This window comes from Neltuma alba, unplaced genomic scaffold (genome assembly GCF_004799145.2).
Source record: "Neltuma alba isolate B1F8T4 unplaced genomic scaffold, ASM479914v2 tig00012767_pilon, whole genome shotgun sequence".
Classification (NCBI taxonomy): domain Eukaryota; kingdom Viridiplantae; phylum Streptophyta; class Magnoliopsida; order Fabales; family Fabaceae; genus Neltuma; species Neltuma alba.
The window spans coordinates 7,213-31,085 of NW_021637177.1; the positions used below are offsets into that span (position 1 = coordinate 7,213).

The window sequence follows — 23,873 nt, forward strand, 5'->3', positions numbered from 1 at the left end:
TAGCTCAGAGAAATCGTGTACTTATTTTCATCTAGGAAGATTACATCGACCTAACCGCTCTGAAATCAAGTTGAAAGCAGTTTTTGAACTAACACACGCACACATCAAGCTACTTGCATAATTCCAAGTTTAAAAATGGAGCTAAATGTGAATCAAATATTTAGATGAGATAAAACAATCACTTAAAAATCTTGATTCCATAGCCATGATCCATTCCTATGAGAGAAGTTTTCATTTTTCAATATATAACATGTTATGAATATGTTAAATTTTCTTCACACGAGATAACAACATACAAAAACGTCACCATCTTCTTTCCTCTCCTTTTAAATCCCCCTTCCCTTCTCTCTCTCACCGTGACAATCTCAAAGCCAGCGAGCTTCCTTATTCAGACTCTTCTTTCTTTTCTTCTTCCTCCCCCTCCTACCCATAACTCCATAGAGCTAGCCTACCCTCATTTTGCCTTCTCCTTAATTCTCCTCCGCCATGGTCGCCATGGAAGCTTTTCGTACTTTCCAACCCATCTCAAAATGCAACACTCATGAACGACAAAACCAAACCGTCGTCTCCGACTTAGACGGCACGCTTCTTGTGTCGCGGAGTGCTTTTCCTTATTACATGCTCATCGCTATCGAAGCCGGAAGCTTCCTCCGAGGACTCCTCCTCCTTGTTTCAGTCCCCTTTGTGTATTTCACGTACTTGTTCGTCTCCGAAACCGTGGCTATCAAAACTCTTATCTTCATCACCTTCGCCGGACTCAAAACCAGAGACGTGGAGCTGGCGTCACGGTCGGTGTTGCCCAAGTTCTACGCCGAAGACGTCCACCCGGAGACATGGCGGGTGTTCAACTCGTTCGGGAAGAGATATATCTTGACGGCGAGTCCGAGGTTGATGGTGGAGCCATTTGCTAAGACGTTTCTTGAGGTTGATAAGGTTATTGGGACAGAACTGAGAGCCACAGAATCTGGGAAGACATTGACAGGGCTTGTTAAGGAACCAGGAGTACTGGTTGGTGCGCACAAGAAAGCAGCCGTTGTGAAAGAATTTGGATCTGAATTACCAGATTTGGGACTGGGAGACAGTGAATCAGATTATGACTTCATGTCAATTTGCAAGGTTTGTAATCACTGTCTATATTTGTCTCTGGTTAATATCTTAACAAGAACTGTGCACTTTAAACACAGTTTGAGAAACTATGAGTCCACATTAAAATATTCTATATAAAAAAAATCACAAAAAAAAAACAGAAAATAAGAAATAAAAATGGAACCCAAGTCTCTTTACAATGTTATTATTAGATATATAGGTATTCCTCTCTTACAGTTATATGTTATTTGTTATCACTTTTGAAAGATTTCATGCATACTTGGTGGATATTATATTAATAGAGTCGTCCTATATGAATTTTATCAGTCACAGAGGGATATTTTGAGTAGATTATTTAAACTACTACTGTGGATCCGTATGTTTGTGCATAATCTGAAAGTTACATGTTAAAATTTTCACATTATATAAATATATATGGATGTTCAAGCTTGACTAGAGAATTAACTTAAATAGGAAAATAATTAAAGCTCAGGTGCGTACATACAGCGGCGAATAAGATTGAAGTATTTAAATTGAAACTGATGAATTGGTGTTTGGTGAGAGCATAAATGTATAGCACATGACATGACATGTCTTTTATCATATGTACAGGGAAGGAGGCTTCTATTGCCGTGTCTGTTCTGTAAATAGATTCCTTTCGTTTCACTATAACCCCTTAATCTCCTCAATCCCTTCTTTAATTTTAGGGCCACTTATCTGTATATCATTCAAATGGCCCCTCCATGTTCTGTGGTCCATTTCATATACATACACATACATATACAATGTGTGTGTGTGTATATATATATATATATATATATATATTCAAAGTCATGGTCCCTCCCAGCCCCGGCCCCACTCGATCCGGAAGGTTACTTGAAATTAGGGACTTTAATTATAAGGTTTTGGACTCTCCAACTCTAACTAGTTTTCTCAAGGACTTGCGCTGATTATAATACCTCAGCTCATGCACATATTGATATTCCTTTGTATCAATTACATATATGTTGTGTGTTTTACACTTACGCAGGAAGGATTTTTAGTGCCAAGAACAAAGTGTGAGCCACTAGCCCGAAACAAACTTTTAAGTCCCATTATCTTCCACGACGGTCGTTTTGCTCAGAGGCCAACCCCTCTGATAGCTCTCTTGACCTTCCTATGGCTGCCCATTGGCATCGTACTCTCAATCCTTAGGGTATACCTCAATGTCCGATTACCAGAAAGATTCGCTTGGTACAACTACAAGCTTCTTGGTATCAGAGTCATCGTTAAGGGCAACCCACCCCCTGCTCCAAAGAAAGGCCAAAGTGGTGTTCTTTTCGTCTCCAACCACCGTACGGTGCTCGACCCTGTGGTTACTGCGGTTGCTCTCAGGAGAAAAATCAGCTGTGTCACCTACAGCATAAGCAGGTTTACTGAAATAGTGTCTCCAATCAAAACCGTGCCTTTGTCTAGAGAAAGACAAAGAGATGCAGAAAATATAAAAAGACTGCTTCAAGAAGGTGACCTAATGATTTGCCCTGAAGGAACCACATGTAGGGAACCATTTTTGTTAAGGTTCAGTGCCCTTTTTGCTGAATTAACTGATAGAATCGTTCCTGTGGCTATCAACACGAAGCAGACTGTGTTTAATGGGACCACGGTTCGTGGGCATAAGCTATTGGATCCTTACTTTGTGTTCATGAACCCTATGCCTACTTATGAGATCACTTTTCTGAACCAGCTTCCTGTTGAGCTCACGTGTAAGGGAGGCAAGTCCAGTTTTGAAGTTGCCAATTATATTCAAAGGGTTCTTGCTGGGACGCTTGGATTTGAGTGTACGAGCCTGACAAGGAAAGATAAGTATGCCATGCTTGCTGGAACAGATGGGCGGGTTCCATCAAAGAAGGAGAAGGAGAAAGAGAAGGAGAATGATAAGAAGGCTTAATTGAAAAGAAAAGTGTTCCATCAACCCTTTGGATTATGAATTTATTGCCAATTTGTTTCTGAATATTTAGGACTACGGATATATTCATATAGCAATAAACATGCTTATTGATCGTGACGGAATCACGGAATATTCACAATCTGTTTGAATGTATATGTATATATATACGATTTTTTTTTTTCAAATAGTTCAAAGCATATATAAACTTGCTGGTAAGAAAAAAAAAGTATGTGTACGCTCTTTTTGATTGTCGGGTTAATTCTTGAAATCTTGCGCGTTACTGGCTCTAAGAATTATATATATATATATATATATATATAAAATTCAGGCACATATATATATATATATATAATTAAGATTGAGTTTATGTGTGGAGTTGTAGGACATCTAGGTATAGGATATTATTATAGATATAAATTTATTTAGTTAAGCTAAGTGAATCTAATTACAATTAATTTGGGGATGGTAGAATAATGAAGGCGGATATTTTCCATTCTTTTTCTTCCTTCCAAGTTTTTATTTATACATAAAAGTGGTGCTTTCAAAAGTATTTACTAATATTTATTGCAACAGAGCAATCGCACTAATTAATAAAAAGATTTAAATTCACGTCTTGTAAGTATGAGTTGTATATCTTCGAGAATTAAAAAGATTTTGGTTGGATATATATTTACTTGTTATGAATATGATAAAAGTCAATTGCGTTGTTGTCTGTCCAGTGGGACCAATTAACATTGAATTAAACTTGTGGCCAGAGAGCCGTTTAGACAGGTGAAAGTAGTGCAGTGTGGGGACTCTACTATACACGGACTTGGCTGTATATTACGTATTACTTCTTCTCTTTCCAATATCCCATGTTTCACCTAATACTACCTCCTATCTCCAATTTAGTTAACTAATTTGAGTAAATTAAATAAGTTTGTTAAATTAGTTATTCATGGGTGTGGTCTTCCTAGAAGTACTCTTCATATTCCTAATCATGTATATTAATTAGAACTATCATTTAATGAAACTTTTAACATATGAAATCAATACAAGGACTACTTTAAAAAAAAAAAAGATCAATATAAGAGATAAAATAAATTAGAATCTTATATTTAAGACTAAATTAAATGTTAAATTAGCATTTATATTAAGAACTGGATGAAGTGATAAGCTTCAAAGCAGCAACCTCGTCGGAATATGTGTGCTTGTTACAAGGGAAAATTGGTATAAAAGATAAAAGACAAATTTATTTGACAGAAAAGACTAAAAGAGTATAGTGTTAAAGATGTCTTGTAGAATTTTGAAATCACTTTGCAGAATTCGACTCGTTTAAAGATGTTTACGTCTTTGATAATAAGGGTGGCCTTTTGATTTCTTATACCATTTTTTTCCATCGTTATAATGTGAAGATAAATAAAAAGGGAAAACTAATTACTTCTCGGATCCTAAAGATAAGACTTATCTTGTAGTACAAATTGTGTTATAAAATGGGTTTTATATTTGGGATTGGAAGAATAATTTTTTTATTTACTTTTTCACTGAGTCATCTCTACATTATTTCTTTTTAAGAAAATTATTTCTGACAATGAAATTAAGATACATGTTGGTCCCTTGATATTGATATGCGCAGATTGTACGTTACATAGCAATAATATTGAGGGTGTCATGAATTTAATGGTGATGCTGGTTGTTGGCTTCACTTAAAGTTCTAAATGTAAACCTGCACTGGCTCTTTCTACCAGAAAATATTCTCTATTTATCTCTGTTTTCTTAACCTTTTTGTCTTCGATTGATTGTTTAGTGCATATAACTTTGAGAATATTCCCCCCCTCCCATATAGGTTCTGTATTTAATTTCACATTGTAAACTATTAAATAAAAATTGTGATTTTGGTATAAACACGTACACTAAAAATCATGATTTTTGACATCAAAATAAACACGCACGGGATGTTAATTTCTCTCACTACTTGCTTGTAATATGTAAATATAATTTATACAGGTATTGATGTAATTCCATAACAGTGACGATTCTGTTTGAACACTACATGAAGAACTAAGCATGGAGCATATAAGCACAACAAAGTTGCCCTAGAGTTTTTGATTATGAAATTTTTATAGAACTAAAGCAGAAAATGATGCAAAAGAATCATATGAAATTTTTCAGCAGAAAGTCAAATGTTGGTTCATTACACCGTAAAGGATTAGTTTCTTTTGCTAGACTCATTCTCCCCCTGTGTTAATACTCCTTGAATTTTGAGCAGTACAATCTGATAAATCAACAAATTAAATTGATTTTGGGCTCACAGTGTCTGGGCTTCTAAAGAAAAGTATGAATGGAACTTAATCCAGAAGCCCATTTGGTGTTATATTGTGGGCCTCAAACAAGAGCAAACATAATGCCCAATTAATGCTGAGATCATAGCTCATAATAGAAGAGCCAACCAATGAAATTGTATTTCAGGTTGATTTTATTGAATGGAGAAACTATTAAGAAGTTTATGTTTATATGATTACGTTAATTAAGTTGATTTAATTAATTAGAGCCTAATGTGGATCTGAAAACTGATGGATACATATAGGATATCCAAAATTATGGATATATATTTATATTAAGTTGATTTGTTTCAAAATTGCTTTCTATTTTCCATAGTTATTATAATTATTTCTTTAAAAATTATTTTGGAATTCAGATTTAAGTGAATTATTCGAAACAATATAGTAATTGCTGAAACACCAATTCGCCGCTCTAAGTATATTTTTCACACCAGTCTATGCATTAAAATAACATATAAAATTGAGGAAGAATAACAAATAATTTTAACACAACTTAATTTGTGGTGTTTTGAAACCACAGTTAAGCGTTAATTCTCTTTCCTGGGCATGATCAAGAATATTATTCTCGTTCACCTCAGTAAAACCAAATTTTGGATGAGTTAATGTATAGCAGTATTTTCCCCTTCTACTATCCCATCAACGTCTTAAACCTCAATAAACACTTCAGTTAATTTGTGAATTTTATTTTATTTGTCTATATATATTCATCAAAATTTTATCTCTAAATTTCACTTATAATTAATAAATATTTAATATGTTTCAACCAAAACATGTGTGTGTGTGTGTGTGTGTGTAATTAACACGATGAAATTCTTTTAGTATGATATAGCAAAAGTTTAATTTATTTTATATAAATTATATTTGGTCACTTATTACTTTAATCTCTTTTTCTTTTTACTTTCTTCTTTTAAATATATCGTGTAATATCAATGCCCCCATAAAGTTAGAGGAAACTAATTAAACTATTCATGATTATGAAAATCCAAATATTATGGAATGTCAAGTCTTAATTAATTAAGCTAGCAGATCCTGGTGAGCTGATTCACTTATGGTTAATCAGGCTTTGTTGATGATTGAGAATTCCATGAATACTTTAGGTGAGGCAGTTTTTAAGCTGCCCGGTCCTAATAATAAATTATTGAAAGAGAATGTTAACTACACATATGTGTTTTTATCTCTCTCTCTCTCCCTCCCCATATATATATATATATATATATATATATATAGCCAGATATATAAATACAACTTTTTTCGTAGCTTAAACAATGTGAACTTCTCATTGTGTATGAAGGGAAAAAAAAGAGTAAAACAAAAGAGAGAGAATTCAAACATCTCCAAACTATAACTTATAAAAAAGGACAAATCAGTTTAAGAAAATTATAACTTCAAAAAAAAAAAATCAAAGGAAGCATTGTTTTTCCTTTTAGCAGTTTTTTTTTTTGGTGACAAGTAGTTCTTGTTTTTTTATTTTTTTTGCTCAGATTTCTTTTAGTAGTTATGCTAATTATCTATATTTATGAATACAACTTATTTTGGACTTTCTCAAAAGTATGCCAAAAATTCTTTTATATATAATAAAACACTTTTTATGAAGATGCGCAGTTGTTTCCAACTTTCCATTAAAATTTAAAAGTTATAATAATAAATTAAATATTAATAATCCCTATTGTCGTGTGATACTCATCCTTATTTATTAGGTGTTCCCAAAATTTTTGAACAATGCGATCATTATCTTTTTTGAAACTAGTTTATGCCCTCATCTATGACGAACTATTTAGATTTCATATCGATTGTTCAGATTTAATTTTCTGTACTGTTGCTTTTTAAATTTTTTTTAGGGGTATAGAATCCAAAATAAAAATGATGTTTTAATTATTAGTTTATTAAAAATATTTTTTATTTCAAATTTATCAGTTAAAAATTTTAAATTTCAATATATTTAAATAACGTAGATCTCATCACAGCATCATCATCATACTCATCGTTGCAGTTAGCAGGCAAACTATATTTTAAATTGTGCCTCCGGCCCTCCCTCCCTTCTCCAGTTCTCCACTGTCCCACATCATTACAATCCTTCGAGCCAGCAACACATATCGTCATCTTCTTCTCTGTCTGCCATGGTATCCCGGGAAGCCTTCTGTCGTTTCCAACCCATCTCAAAATGCAGCACACTTGAACGGCAGAACCAAACCGTCGTTTCCGACTTAGACGGCACGCTTCTCGTGTCGCGAAGCGCTTTCCCTTACTACATGCTCGTCGCTATCGAAGCCGGAAGCTTCCTCCGAGGACTCCTTCTTCTTGCTTCATTCCCCTTTGTGTATTTCACCTACTTGTTCGTCTCTGAAACTGTGGCAATCAAAACTCTCATCTTCATCACCTTCGCCGGACTCAAGACCAGAGATGTGGAGCTCGTGTCGAGGTCAGTGTTGCCCAAGTTCTACGCCGACGACGTCCACCCAGAGACTTGGTGGGTGTTCAATTCGTTCGGGAAGAGGTACATCGTGACGGCGAGTCCAAGGTTGATGGTGGAGCCATTTGCTAAGACGCTTCTTGGGGCAGATAAGGTTGTAGGTACAGAGCTGAAAGTCACGAAATCTGGGAGGACGCTGACAGGACTCGTTAAGGAATCTGCAGGAGTACTGGTTGGTGAACATAAGAAATTAGCTCTTGTCGAGGAATTTGGATCTGAATTACCAGATTTGGGACTGGGAGACAGTGAATCTGACTTTGACTTCATGTCAATTTGCAAGGTATGTACGCATAATCTGACTGTTCTTTCTTTTGACAATATTAATTTCCTATCATTCAAATGGCCCTTCTATATACTCTGGTCTATTTAACCATATATATACGCGTGTGTGTTGGGGGGGTATGTATATATCAGAGGGGAAACACAACAGACTAAAGGACTAAAGAAATGAAAATTTGAAGATTCTTCTCCGTACATGGTTGACTACTATAAACGGCCAGAAATGTTCCTATATAGATCAATACATAATATTGATTTTGGTCATGCACAGGAAAGATATAGTGTGCCAAGAAGAAAGTGTGAGCCACTACCACGAAATAAGCTTTTGAGTCCAATCATCTTTCATGAAGGACGTTTTGCACTGAGGCCAACCCCTCTAATGGCACTTTTGGCCTTCCTATGGCTACCCTTTGGTATCATACTCTCCATCTTAAGGGTATTCCTCAACATCCCTTTACCAAAAAAACTCTCTTGGTATATGTGCAAGCTTCTTGGTATTAAGATCATCGTTAAGGGCACCAAACCTCCTGCCCCAAAGAAAGGACAAAGTGGTGTCCTTTTCGTCTGCAACCATCGTGCTGTGATTGACCCTGTGATAACTGCAATTTCTCTTAAGAGAAAAGTCAGCTGTGTGACCTACAGCGTTAGCAAGTTCAGTGAAATAACATCGCCAATCAAAACTTTTGCTTTGTCAAGAGACAGAGAAAAAGATGCAGAAACTATAAAAAGACTGCTGCAGGAAGGTGACTTGGTGATTTTCCCTGAAGGAACCACGTGTAGAGAACCATTTCTGTTGAGGTTTAGTGCTCTTTTCGCTGAATTAACTGATAGGATCGTTCCTGTGGCTATCAACACGAAGCAGACTGTGTTTAATGGGACCACAGTTCGTGGGCATAAGTTACTGGACCCTTACTTTGTGTTAATGAACCCTATGCCTACTTATGAGATCACTTTTCTGAACCAGCTTCCCGTTGAGCTCACGTGTAAGGGAGGAAAATCCAGTTTTGAAGTTGCGAATTATGTTCAAAGAGCTATTGCCGAGACATTAGGGTTTGAGTGTACGAGCCTGACGAGGAAAGAAAAGTATGCTATGCTTGCCGGAACTGATGGGCGGGTTCCATCGAAGACGAAGATGATGGAGAATAAAAAGGCTTGAATGCATGTTGAATAGTTATAAAATATTGGATAAAACAAGCGTATGTGCAGGAGATTTGTGATGGAGTATTTTGGTGTTTGATTTTATTATTGTCAAAGTGTTTCTAGATGTTGAGGGCTTCATATAGATGTATAACGCTAAACATATTTGATTGTGACTCAATATTTACCATCTGTCTGAAGGTTCCTTTATCTGGGCTTTAGTGTTGGTCTCAGTCCTGAAAAGTAGCGTTTTCATCTGTACCTAGAAAATATCAAAGTCATGCCCGTATGCAGACTAGATTGCTAATGTGTAATTAAACATGGTAAATCAAGTACCTAAAATTATTTTTGGATAATATAACTTTTAGTCACCTTAATATTTTCAGTCATAATCAATTTAATCTTTAACTAAATACAATTAAATTATTATTTCTCATCCTTAATATAAGATTTAGTTTGTAATTTTAAACTATAAATTAGATTTTATATTAAGGACGGTAAATAATACTTAGCTTAAAAAAATTATAAGAAGTAAGTTATTTGGAGTCAAGATCAAGATCTGAAAGTCAATAATTGAGGGCACACGTTTAACTAGGGACCACAAGTTATATGTTTCCTAATGTTTTATTTTTGGTTCCAACATTTTCTTTTTGTATTAAACCATTTGATCTTCTATAATCGCATTAGATCTCGACCAGTGCAGGTCAAGTCGGGCCACAATAAGAGCAGTAAAATTATCTCAATGAGTATTTAACACCACTGTATATCTAACCTCCAAGGCTTCAACTTATTTACTTGATACCACCTCTGGCTTTTAATATAAGAATTTGTTTAATTTTTATTTTGATCTTAAATATAAGATCCCAATTCACTTTGTCTATTATATTTATTCATGTTTTTTGAAAGTAATTTTGTAATAATAGTAGATCTAGCTAATACACTTGATTAGTAAGGATATTTTAGGAAAAACAACATAAATAACTAACTTAACTATTTTTTTAATCCACTCAAATTAGCCAATTAACTCTTATGTTAAGGATCCAAAGTAATAAGATATAAGTTTCTTGCTGTCGTTTTCTTCTCCTATCGGATTCATTAACTACACAACCTATATTTCTATCGTTGCTTTGTTGTTATTCCATAAACGTAATTAATATGATTGAAAATACGATTAATAATGATTTTAATGGAACGTACGGGAGGACATAAAAGGGGCAAATAATTTTTAATTTACTTTATTACCTGAGTCATCTCTATAATTTTTTTAATCACCGGCCGACATTCTTGGTCCAGTATATATACTAGTTTTGAGCTTTAATATCTGATCTGCTTAATTCACTCTCCATCTGTTTTATTTTTCAAAGTGCTTGCGCCGGCCGCCAGCAGCCCAGCACAGAGATGCATTAAAGATTTTTTTTAAGAGTAAAATACATCAACTACCCTTCTATTTTATCTCAATTACAGAAACATTTCTTTTATTTTGAAAACCTATATAAACCTCCTTTAAAATTAAAATGTATATTACACAAACTTCCCTCCTACATTTAATATTCCATTTCTATCCATCCAAACTGTTAGTTGATCGTTAAGTTTGACTTTAAATTATTTTTTGACCAAAATACCCCTTCTTAGCATAACAATTATTTAGACATTTATATTTTCCCCAAAAATGTTTTTCATAAAACCAAAAATAATTCTAATACATATATTTTTAAAATTTCTAATATGTCATAAAATTTATTAATTTTGATTTAAATAATAAAATTTTATAATTTTAATTTTTTATGACATTCATTAAAATTTATTTACTTCGATTTCTTTTAAATTGTAAAAACGTATTTGAAATACATAATTTTTGTTTATCATCAAGTTTAAATGATATAAGTTTGAAGGATTTTATAAATTATTTAAATTTATACTTCAAAACTTTTAAACACATCTTTGTTACAGAAATTTATAAACATATATAGTTAGGTATATATATATTTATTGAAAAAATTAGTTAAATTTTTAATCAAGTCTTTTACATTTGCCTTAACTGAATAAAATTCGTGTTACTATAAAAATATAATTTAGAAATTTATTAGAATGAGGGGTAAAATAGTAAATAAAATTTATTTAAATATAAATTTCAGTTAAAATAATATTTTTTAGAATTTTTTTAGAATATTTCTAACGGTGTTAACTTATTGGACCAAACTATATGTTTTTAAAATAGAGGGAATGTCAGTGTAATTAATACAAACTAAGAGGGTTGTCAGATTACTTTACTTTTTTTTAATCATGTAAGTTCTACAGAGCTGATGAAAATAATATATATATATATATATATATATATATGAATTTTCAAAGCTAACATTAAATTTGATAGGTTTCATGAATATGTAATCTAGAGGGGTTTTAACTCGATCCTCAAAAGCCCGTGTTTCTATATGTTTCTGGTTTGGGATGCTACTGTTGAAGGCTGAAATCGGATTGGTAAATATTACTTCTGTTCTTAATATAAAATTAAGTTGACTAAAATTTTAAAAAATTAAGAAAGTTAAAGAAATTACTTTAAAATATTTATATATTGTTTCTTTCTAAACTAATTTGTCTTGCTTACAAACTGATATATAGCCTAATGAGATACATAAATGTTTCAAAGATAATCTTTTTGAATTAGTCAACTAAGTCTTACATTAAGAATTTGAGATAATGTATGCTTACTTTTCTGACATAGCATTTTTATTCGTCATTAATTGTTTCTATATATTGTGTGGTTATGAAGTTGGCTCAGAAGCCTTCATCATTGTTGAATTGATAATTGGGTTTTCGGATTTTTTTTTTTTGTGGGTAAAGGGGTTTTTGACTTTTGATTTGGTATGAAATTTTTGCTTGCATTATGAAACCATGCTCGTAAGTCGTAATTTTAAACATGAAGAATGGCAGCATGTTTATGTACTAATTGAAGATTGGAATCCCTTCTTTTTCGGAAACTTGACAATCATCAATGCTAAGAGAGAAGCTACCATATATGACATCAAACTCTGTTCACTTTGGATTGTCGGTCTGTTTCTGCTAATTAATCGTTTCTGGCTTTCATTGCGGGCGTGTCTTGGGAATCATCTCTTTCTATTATTAGATGGGAAATAACTATTAATAAAAAGTCAAAAGCAAGTATATTATTTGGATCATATAGGACAGGTTTTTAAAGGTTTCAAAACGATTGTTGAGTCTCATATTGATAATTTATATATGGATAATGATAATTGATCATTGATTAATTATTAGTAATATTATTTGTGTTTAGATAGTCTATATATATATATATAAACATATATATACATATGATACGGAAGTTCAATACGACATGCATAAAATACAACTTTTAAGTTTGCCTTCTTATTTGAGAGCAATAAATTATTGATTTAGCGCTTTAAAGGTAGTTCTATCAAACTCTTTTGCCAACCTTAACAATTTTCTTTTATACATGTATATATATAATTCACCAAACACCATTCACAAAATTTTTTTGTTTCTTTTAATTTCTGAAACGCACCAAACATCATTTTTACCCATTTCCATTATTTTTTTCAATCTGAATTGCCATCTCCATTTGATGTTGGTTTTTTTTTTTTTCAATTAAAGAGTTAAAGTACAAATCTACATATGAAGTATAATTCTGCCGTTGATATCTAATACTATAAATTTTCTTAGGATAAAAAAGAACAAATGACATTTTCAAATTGACATAAAAATAATGCCTCGTTCATTGATAACTTGAATTGGATTAGTTTAGTGTTCAATCCGAATTTGCATTCACAAAAGTAAATTCATACGCTATGTTTACTTAATTAGTACTCCCTCCGTTCCTTATTATAAGAGACAAATAACCAAATCACGTTGATAAAAAAAACAGTTAAAATTAGTTGGGGACAATTAATATGTAAAAAGTATAATATTTTTTTCCACAATGCCCCCATTAATAAGGAGAGAGAGTATGAGAGAGAACAATTAAATTATTAAAAGAAAGATAAGTGGGAGGGAGAGAGAGTATAAGTTGGAGACAAAATAAATAGGGGTAAAATAAGAAATCAATACAAAAAAATAGAGACAACTTTTAAGTGTCTCTTATATATGAGAACATGCCATAAGCATCAAATGTCTCTTATAATAAGGAACGGAGGGAGTAATTAATAAACAAAGGGGATGCCGCTTTTCTTTCAGACCTATTTATGAGCACCGAATATAAGTGGCAGTGCCGTGTGAGCATGCTAGTCCTCTTCCCCCAGGAGAATGCAGCATATTGAATTCTTTGGTCCCAATATATATATATAAATTAAAAATTTGCCATTATTAGAAAATTGAACTTGTGGACTTTGGGTCAGCTCTTAGCTGCCATCAAGATAAGAAGATCCCAAGAATTAATCAGTACGTTGTTTTCATCTTAATAAATAGTGGACCCATCTTTCTCTCTCCATGCATATGCTCTTTTTTCTTCACTTGGAAGAAAGAAAACGAGTGCTTTAAATTTGTACAACAACTACACCCATCACTGCGAGGGAATAATTAGCTAGCTAGGAAATCACCTTCAACATATCACTGGCTGCCACTTTTAACTTAAATATTTCCCATACTGAACTTCCTCATCATGTAATTGTCAATGTCATTAGCGAAGAACTGTAATTAACTATAATATATGAAAGGAAATTATATTTCTCTCTGCGTCTCTTGATGATACCAAATGAGATATTAAAGCAGGCTAATAATTATATTGAATGAAATCATATTGCACCTGTCGGATATTGACCTCCAACTACTCGGACGCCTCCATACAACTGCCCTTTTTATGTCACACTCTAATTTGTCCATTTGCCAGGGACCGACGGTTAATATATATGAATGATGCTTCCAGAATATATATACTTCATTGAACAGTTGAAGGGGACGTTTATTATGGACTAATAGCCAAACATCTTACTAACAGGTTAACTAAACCTGCCTATTCCCTAATACAGATTTCCATGTCTAGTTTATTTGCTTCTTTCGTTATTCACTATCATGATGGCCTAATAATGGTTTGCTCTTAGAGGAACGGCATGTAGAGAACCAGTGCTCTTTTTGATGAATTAACTGTGAGGAACAGTGCATGTTCGATATATAGGACTTTAGCGTTTGAGTGTCCGAGTCCGACATGGAAAGATAAGTACTCCTCTTGTCCTTCATGCAGGGTCTAACCGGAATTTGATGTTCTCGTTTCACATATTTATCAATTTTTTCACAAATTAGTACTAGTATACTCCCAATAATAATCAAGTCAAAGGGGGAGAGAGCAAATTAAGGAAGATGTTTATGATATTTTAGGAAAAAAATCATATTAACTAATTTAACTAATATCCTTAATCTACTCAAATTAGTTAATTAGGTCTTACATTAAGGACCAGAAGAGTATTAACTAAGCAATGAAATCTAGTATTTAGTCCTGAAATCTAAATCTAGTACTATCTTCGGTTCGTATAATATAGGGTCGTACATAACTAATTTAGAGATATCAAGAAATTTAGTTAAACTGGTTGTTAGTGATAAATATGTGTTGGTTTTTTCAAACTATCCTCGTCAATATATTTTTTTTTGGCATCAAGATCAGAAAATATCATTACTCAGGAAAACAAGTACAGCGAAGTGAAAACAACAGATAAAAGAGCCAGCACCCAGCGAACCCCACCAAGACAAACAGCAAAGAAAACCAGAAAACAAGAGAAACCAGCAAAAGAAAACTTATCCCGATCAATAATCATCTGCATTAAAACTATACCTTGGTAGAAATCCTTAGTATGCGCAATCAATAATGATATTTTAGGGAAGAGTTTATAAATTTGGAAGCCAAAGTAGATTGAGGTTTTATATTTAGAATCAAATTTAACTCAACAAGCTCTTATGTTAAACATTGGAGGTAAAACTTGCTTTGTGGCTTGAAGATTTTACGAGTTGTATTTTGTTGGAAGTTCAGAAACGATAAAAGTCAAGGCCATATACATAGATTGGACTGATATGAAGTTGTGGGGCATGACAAATTTATGTTGTTAAATCAATTATATATTGGAGTGGGTTGTCGTTTTAATGTGGCTGTTCCTCTTTAATGTCGTTTTAATTTTTTTTTTCAACTTTACCCCTATTCAATGAGATTGTAAAGGAGAGAGAAAAACATAAAGAGTTACATTTAAGTATTAATTACAAGATAAAATTGACAAATAAACATTGAATACTCTACAGGTGACTTGTATCTTGGACCAACCCATTCTTATAGAAGCAACTTATATTGTGGATCTAATGTCTGTGACATTTGAGCAAATTTTGACACACGTGATCTTTATCCTCTATAGCCCATACATAGGTTAGCATAGCAAAGTCAATTAGCCTTAATTTGGTCCCTTCTTAATTCTACATTAATTTATTTTTCCACTATCTGAAAGCAAAGTTTTGGAGGTATGATTAATTATGTGCCATCAAGTATATATATAGATCAATTCTCTTTTTCGTCTTGATGAAGAGTGGATCTCATTCTCCCTTTAATTTTGATCGAAAAGAGAGATCGAGGGAGTAGAAATCATCTGCGAACGGCTCCACTGGAAAGGTTGCAGCAGCTGCTCATCAGCTTTGCACAGCACAGATCATTAATTGGATGGCACTATTTGAATTACACATTGTTTACATAAAGTATTCCCTCATGAAGTTCAGCTAAATGAATTAATCAATGTTATTGCAAAGATAACGATTTGATCCAAGGAAAAGGCTCCAAACATTGATGAATGAACTACCGGCAAATATTATATATCTTGAACACTAAAATTATATTACCTATATTTTAATTTATTTTCTTTTCTCAATGATAAATGATTACGTATAGTTAAGATGTTGGTCCATTCGTTGTTAATTATGACTTCTCATTTTACATTACATTGCAATAATAATGGGTCACACATGTATATTCCTTTCACAATATAAGTAGTTTCTATAAGAATAGGTTGGTCCAAAATATGCTTATTTATTGATTTATCCCTATAATTAAAATTAAAATATAACTTTTTATATTTTTCTTTCTCTTTCACAACCTCATTTATTATGAATAAAGTTTAAAAAAATTCAATTTAAGACAGGTTATTTAATGAGTTAATTATCATTTTTTAGTTCTAATAAATTAGTCAAAGTAATTTATATTGTACTGCAGGGAGCACCTAAGAATTTCTCGTACTGCAGAAGGAGTGCGTATATATGTATATCCACTTGTTGTTTGAGTAAAAAATTCCAATACGTCTCCTTGTCGGGAGTGATATGGAATATGCAATAATTAAGATATCAAGTTTTTATTTTATACGTATTACTATCATATACATAATATATGCATATATACTCCTCCGGTCCTTAATTAATGTAGGATCTAATTAGTGAGTTGATGTTAATCTTATATACAGGACCTATTTCACATGTTTATTATTTTTTCCTAAATTAACCTTATTTCTCAACAATAGTCAAGTGGGAGAGGGAATGAGAGAATTAAAGAAGATGCTTAGAATGTTTGAGAAAAAATAATATTATTTAATTTAACTAAAATTCTTAATCTACTCAAATCAGTGAATTAGACGTTATATTAAAGATTGGAGGAGTATATAACATCATTATATTATAGTTTATTACATAATCAAGTGGGAGAGGGAATGAGAGAATTAAAGAAGATGCTTAAAATGTTTTAGGAAAAAATATTAATTATTTTAACTAAAATTCTTAATCTACTCAAATTAGTGAATTAGATATGTTAAAGATCTGAAGAGTATATGACATCATTGTATTATAGTTTATTATATAAAAATAGGATAATTTACTTTACAAAAGTTATTTAATTTTTTTTTTTGGGGTAAAAATGGGGCAAAATGCCCAAACTCAACTATCATTCATATTAATCAATCTTGGGCACTCAAAACCCATTATATCTCTATACAAACAAAAATATCTGTAAATCCTTAGGTGAATCACACAGAACCTGCAAGACATTTAGCTGGAGAAAGACACTCCATAATGGTGTAAACTCCCCCGCCCCCCGGGGGGGGGGGGCGCTTCTATCTGATTGTCGGTATGTGTTATGTAGTGCGAAAAACTTTTTTTTTGCTTTAACGCACAGGGAAAAAAACAAGAGACAAATATTCAAATTTAGAAAACTTTTGCTTGCGTAATAATAATGGGGTCAATTTACTCATTTTCACATCAATATATGTGAAAATATTTTCCCCATATATATAGTTTGCCCTAGTAAAATGATCTTATTTTTGGGACGCACCAAAATAAAAAGATCATGTATAAAATTGCACCTCCAAAAAGATAGGGGTATTGATCATAGCTGACAAATAAGATTAGGAGTAAAATTACACATTTATCATGTATATAATAATATATAGACATTACATGTGCAGACAGGCATTAGCACCTAAATGGGGGCAGCCGTGCCCTAAAATGTGCTTTTAAATTAAAACTGCTAATAGCTTTGAAAGAGCTTCATTTCCAGGTTAATTATACGTTTTCATAATCTTGCATTTGTGATGATAGATTGGACACATACCCCATGCCAGATAATTCTCATCACGTAATTCTATAGATAAAAATAATAACTTGTGATTTGGCACAAAATTAAAAGCCTGGTCTGCTCAATTGAAAAGAGCTGTTGTTAATTGGTTTATCAATTTTGGTTCATTTACCTTTAATTTGTCATTATCAGCGACAACAATGTTGTGATTGAAATCTAAACATAATTAATGTTCCGTTAAATATTTTTATCATGTATATATGTTGCCTATTTCATTTAAGCAATGTGTCAACGGAAGATATAAATGTTAAACATTCATGCTTGTCTGAGCCTCCTGAATTCAATTTAAAGACCTCAAAGAAAATTGTACTCGATATACATTATATACTAATTAATTTTAAAATGAATCAAATATGATCTTTTTCTTCTTCTTTTTCCCAGCAGAGTCATATATGATCATATACTTGAGAAACAATGCTTGTGTATCTATGTAAGAAATGAAGGTTAATAAAGGAAATAAAAGAGGAGACATAAGGGGGGTTGTATTAATATGCTAATTAATTCAATGAGGTGTAGTTGCCCATAATCTAAAATATGCCATAAATAATATGCTTCCTACCTACAAACACGAGGCCCAATTACAGGTTTCGATCTCTCTGAACTTTACGTGCATGTGTCTCTTTGATTTCCATTAGTTAGCTTTTAGTTGTAAGTATTTAATTAATAGCGCTCACTTAACCCAAGGGATTGGCCAAGTGGAGAATGGAAAGAACTTGTCTCTAACATGTTATTGGTGCGAGCCTTCTTAGGATGAGATAAATGTAAGTCCACTGTGAGTGTCCACCTGGAGCTTTCGAACTAGGGTGACAAGATCAACCTAAAAACTTTGGCATAAAAAATAGTGCTAACTTAATGAGGGTTAAAAAGAACTTTTTTTTAATATAAATGTAACGGATAGGAGGGATAGTTGTTGTTTTTATTTGGGGAAAAAATAAATTTTTTTTCCATAAAGACGTTCGGTAGGAGTATATCATAAAAATAAAAATAACTTAGACTATTGCAACTTAAAACGGAAATAATGATGCTCAGAAATATGATATGAGAGACGATTTAATCCACTTTCTCGAAGTAACATGTTCTAGTAGGGTTGCATAACCTTAATGTCAATGGCACAACAAATCAATAATTAGCACATATCATCATCCCAATTCCATGGTCAATTCGAAGATGAGATTTTTAGAGACGTCAAGTTGTGTGTTTCGCGGACTTAACTGATTCATAAATCGATCAAAAAGGAAAGAAGAAAGCTTTTCTTAACATAGTAGAACTATGATTATCCTCATCTTTATTGAACAATCTTCTTCTCGTTTCTTTTTAAATCCCCCCAGCTCTGATAATAATGAAACCAGTTTCAATGCTCATCAGTTCTGGACTAATCAGATTTTATATAAATGATCTAGACTTAAAATTTTTAATTAATGTTTTTAGATAGAACAAATCATGTTTTGAAAAACTAGTAGTTAAGATATTATTTTTATTTTAGATTCTATACCCATTAAAATAATTATTTTAAACAAATAAAAATAAATAAGATGGTCGAGATGTGATGAGCTTGGATGCTCATTTAAATGATAAGTATCGAAACTGGTCCTGAGAATAACAGCGTGCGGGCAGCTTTCTCATCCAAACCTTCTTCTTCTTTGCCATGGTCGCCATGGAAGCACCTTTTCATCGTTTCCAGCCCATCTCAAAGTGCATAACCGATGAACGACACAACCAAGCCGCCGTTTTCCGATTTAGATGGCACGCTTCTCGTGTCACGAAGCGCTTTCCTTTGCTACATGCTCGTCGCTATCGAAGCAGGGAAGCTTCCTCCGAGGACTCCTTCTTGCTTCAGTCCCCTTTGTGTATTTACCTACTTGTTCGTCTCCGAAACAGTTGCGGTTAAAGCTCTCATCTTCATCACCTTCGCCGGACTCAAGACCAGAGACGTGGAACTCGTGTCGAGGTCGGTGCCGCCCAAGTTCTACGCCGACGACTTTCACCCAGAGACGAGGCGGGTGTTCAATTCGTTAGGTACGAGGTACATAGTGACAGCGAGTCCAAGGTTGATGGTGGAGCCATTTGCCAAGAAGTTTCTTGAGGCCGGCAAGGTTGTTGTGACAGAGCTGAGAGTCACGAAATCTCGGGGGACACTACTGACAGGACTTGTTAAGGAACCAGGTACAGTGGTTGGTGAGCAAAAAAGAGTTGAGTGAATTTGGATCTGAGCTACCAGGTTTGGGAGTGGGGCACTGCGAATCTGATTATCACTACTTCATGTCAATTGCAATGTTTGCCCTTGTAATTCCTTCTCGCCGATATTATGGGGTCCCAATTTTCAGGAATTTGTTTTACATTGACGTTCAGAGAAAGAAGTAGAAAGGGGAAATATTAGTTCTGGTACTTAATATAAAAACTAATTTCACTTTTAATTTGATTTTAAATATTAAATATAAGAATTTAGACTACTTTGTCTTTTATATTTATCTATTTTTTTAAGATAGTTCTTGCAGTGGTTTTACATATTAAAAGTTTTATTAAATAGTAATTCTAGTTAATATACATAATTGATTGGTAAAGGTATTTTAGAAAAGATAATACCTATTTATTACAAATAACTAACTTAACTAATTTTTTTAATATATTCAAATTAGTCAACTAGCTTTTATATTAAAAACCGAAAGTAGTACTATTTTTAGTACTTTAAACTTGAAACCAGTAGCTTTAGTTTTCGAAATTTGATTTCATTTTGATGGCTTAAATATTTTGGACCTTGAAATTGTGTTTTTAAACCCTATTTTAGAAACTAAAATCAGTGGTTTCGAATTTCATATATCAAAATGGGGTCAAATTTTACAAATTAAAAATATTATTAGCCCAAGAAAACAAAAAATTAATTAATAATTATTTACTCCATTTTGTCCAATTTATGAGACTGACCAGCTAGTTTGCCTACTTTTTACTAGAGAAAAAAATTGATCTTTTAGATCTGTACTTTTTCTAATTAGGAAAGCGAATGCTAGAAGCCTTAGGTTATAAGTGTAATTAAACTCGTGACCTTTCATTTATTAGTTCTGACTCAACTATAACCTAATTCTTGAATTTTTATTCGATGCAACTTAGCTCTTATAATTTTAACTTTCTAAAACTACGGTTCCTAAATGTCATAAAGAGTACAATTCTACTTTTAAAATATAGGGACTGATATTTTAAATTGTTATTATTAAACTATAAGTATTGAGTTGCATTCAGTAAAAACTATAAAAACTGAGTTGTATTGATTTAAAATTTAGGGATTAAGTTATAATTGAATCAAAATTATTTGCACAAAAAAAGTAATTTTCTCCTTTACCGAGCTTAATAAAATATTTATGCTCTATTTTTAAAAGGATCACAAACTCGTTCACTTTTAACTTAAATAAATATTTGACATGTAAATCATAACTATTTTTTAATAATTTCACGAAAGTAGTTAACATGACCTTAAAAAAATTGAGAAAATATATTTTTTGTAAAAGGAGATGAACTCATGATACAAAATATAAAAAAAAGGAGAGTGTAAAATTAATTTTTTATGCTTTCTTTTAGATTAATATTATCATATCAGTATGACATATAAAATTTATATAAAAAAAATCACATTACGGTTCAAATATATGATAAAGACAATAAGATATGGTGATTTCATTGGCAGGTAATCTATTTTCATTAAATTTCTATAAATGCTAGCTGTTTATGTTTTGACTTGTTCTAACCTTCATGATTTCCTGATATTGAACTCAGCTGAATTCTTAACTAAAAATAACAACAACTTTCTTCCCCCCACGCATAGATTCTTATAACTGACAAGTAAAAACAACCTAATTAGGAACATTAATACTCTCTCACTCTATATGTGTGCGCGCGTGTGTGTGCTGTCTTCTACATCAATTTCTTATTTTCGTCTTGTGCGGGAGGCATATGTATTGCCAAGAACAAAGTGTGAGCCACCACCAAGGAACAAACTTCTGAGTCAAGTTATCTTCCACGACGGTCGTTTTGCTCCGAGGCCAACCCCTCTTAAGGCACTCTTGACCTTCCTATGGGCTATGGCTCCCCATTGGCATCATACTATCCATCGTAAGGGTATGCCTTAACATCCCATTACCAGAAAAACTAGTTTGGTACAGCTCCAAGCTTCTGGGTGTCAGAACCCTTGTTAAGGGCACCCCAACCCGTCCCCCAAAGACAGGCCAAAGTGGTGTCGTTTTTGTCTGCAACCACCGTACGGTGCTCGATCCTACAGTTGTTGCAGTAGCTCTGAAGAGAAAAGTCAGTTGTGTCACCTACAGTATAAGCAAGTTCAGTGAAATAACATCGCCAATCAAAGCCGTTGCTCTGTCAAGAGAAAGAGAGAAAGATGCAGAGAATATTAAAAAACTGCTTCAGGAAGGTGACTTGGTGATTTTTCCTGTAGGAACCACTTGCAGAGAATCATTTCCGTTAAGGTTCAGTGTAACAATCTAAAGAACACACCGAATCAAATAAGAAATAGAGACAAAATGGTACTATAACGCGCAGCTCTCAACAATAGTACTTGAGCACAAGGGAAAATTGTCAGCCATAGAGCCATGAAAAGTCATAGAGAAAACAGAGGATAGAAGCAGAGAGTACTGAGGGAAAAGAAAAGCCAGAGAGAAGTCGATTTCACCAAATTCTAGAGCCCATTCTCCCTAAGCCCAATTCCGATATCTTCTGATCCAATGGTTATTTCTTCCTGCTCCTCATTACCACGAGGGCCATTTGTTACATTCAGCGCTCTTTTCGCTGAATTAATTGATAGTCGTTCCTGTGGCTATTAACACAAAGCAGACTGTGTTTAACGGGACCACAGTTCGTGGGCATAAGATTTTGGACCCTTACTTTGTGTTCATGAACCCTATGCCTACATTTGAGTACTTTTCTGAACCAGCTTCCAGTTGAGCTCACGTGTGAGGGAGGGAAGTCCAGTTTTGAAGTTGCGAGTTACATTCAGACGGTTCTTGCGGGGACTTTAGAGTTTGGGTGCACGAACGTGCCGACGAAAGATAAGTACACTTCAGTCCAGATGAAAGAGATAAGAACCAACAGGAGTTAGCTCTAGTTGAAAAGGTTAATCTCCTACAACATGGTGAACTAATAATATTCAAATTTCCGCTGAGAGAGATGTTCAAGTTTAATGCTAGATAATACATCAAACAAAATTGTCTCTGGTTGATAGAAGGATACCTATGCTTGCCAAAAAAAAAAAAAAACAAAGAGATTACAAGCTCCAATGAATAAGGGGAGTCAATCCATAGCTGTCAAAGAATGATGGGTTCACTATCTTAAAAATAATTAGTCTACGAAAGAGCAGAATGCGTTTCACTTCTTTTTTGTTGGTATTTACATGTGCACAAGCCATTTTTACTTATTTACTGCCCACCATCAATAAGTACAAATAGAGTATTTAATGTTTTCAATACTTCTATTTTTAAAATATTAAATAGGAATAAAGTTAAAAAATATTTAAATTTTAAAATGAAATTAATAAGATTCAAGGTTTTTTTGGTATCAACATAAAACATGTTAAAACTGATTTATAAACATGATAAGAGGAGTATAAACTAAAAAATTAATTAAAATTTGTTAATGTCATTAAAGTCAGCCTCATCTTTATATGAATAACCTTAATTAAATACAACCAATTCTGACTCAATCTTAGCCATCTCTCTCAACTAAAAAAAAATCCTCACTGAGGATATTATTGAAAATAAATTAATTGCTGTATAGATTTTGCGCAAAATGACTTATTAGAACCTGAAAAGCTTTTAGAATGCAAATTATAAAGAATAAACACGGGCGAATATAAAGTGGATTGAGGAAATGAAAAGTTGTATATATTTTTCTGTACATTACACAAACTTCCATTAAAAACAAAAGCCTTCAATGAGATACTCCTCCAATCCTTAATATTAGACTGATTTAACTAATTTGATTAATTAAAAAAGTTAGGTAAATTAGTTAATTATAAGAGATATAACATGTTTTTCCTAA

At 32.9% G+C, this 23,873-nt stretch overlaps 2 protein-coding genes and 1 pseudogene across 2 annotated transcripts; all 3 read left to right on the forward strand.

The window, feature by feature from the left end:
* The first annotated feature begins 342 nt into the window (after window positions 1-342).
* On the forward strand, window positions 343-3,192 carry LOC114730837 (glycerol-3-phosphate 2-O-acyltransferase 6). Its single transcript, XM_028917944.1, has 2 exons — window positions 343-1,116; window positions 2,117-3,192. Exons 1-2 carry the CDS (start codon window positions 487-489, stop codon window positions 3,011-3,013), a joined length of 1,527 nt encoding a protein of 508 aa, XP_028773777.1. The 5' UTR covers window positions 343-486; the 3' UTR covers window positions 3,014-3,192.
* A 4,135-nt stretch (window positions 3,193-7,327) lies between these two features.
* LOC114730829 (glycerol-3-phosphate 2-O-acyltransferase 6-like) lies at window positions 7,328-9,420 on the forward strand. Its single transcript, XM_028917938.1, has 2 exons — window positions 7,328-8,084; window positions 8,355-9,420. Exons 1-2 carry the CDS (start codon window positions 7,452-7,454, stop codon window positions 9,237-9,239), a joined length of 1,518 nt encoding a protein of 505 aa, XP_028773771.1. The 5' UTR covers window positions 7,328-7,451; the 3' UTR covers window positions 9,240-9,420.
* Window positions 9,421-19,491: 10,071 nt separating this feature from the next.
* Window positions 19,492-22,935, forward strand: LOC114730826 (glycerol-3-phosphate 2-O-acyltransferase 6-like; annotated as a pseudogene).
* Window positions 22,936-23,873: the final 938 nt, after the last annotated feature.

Excerpts from the sequence above, each read along its gene's own strand:
- LOC114730829 (XM_028917938.1), top strand. The coding sequence starts at position 7,452 with ATGGTATCCCGGGAAGCCTTCTGTCGTTTCCAACCCATCTCAAAATGC. Across the intron at positions 8,085-8,354 it reads ACTTCATGTCAATTTGCAAG|GAAAGATATAGTGTGCCAAG; the intron begins GTATGTACGCAT and ends GGTCATGCACAG.
- LOC114730837 (XM_028917944.1), top strand. The coding sequence starts at position 487 with ATGGTCGCCATGGAAGCTTTTCGTACTTTCCAACCCATCTCAAAATGC. Across the intron at positions 1,117-2,116 it reads ACTTCATGTCAATTTGCAAG|GAAGGATTTTTAGTGCCAAG; the intron begins GTTTGTAATCAC and ends ACACTTACGCAG.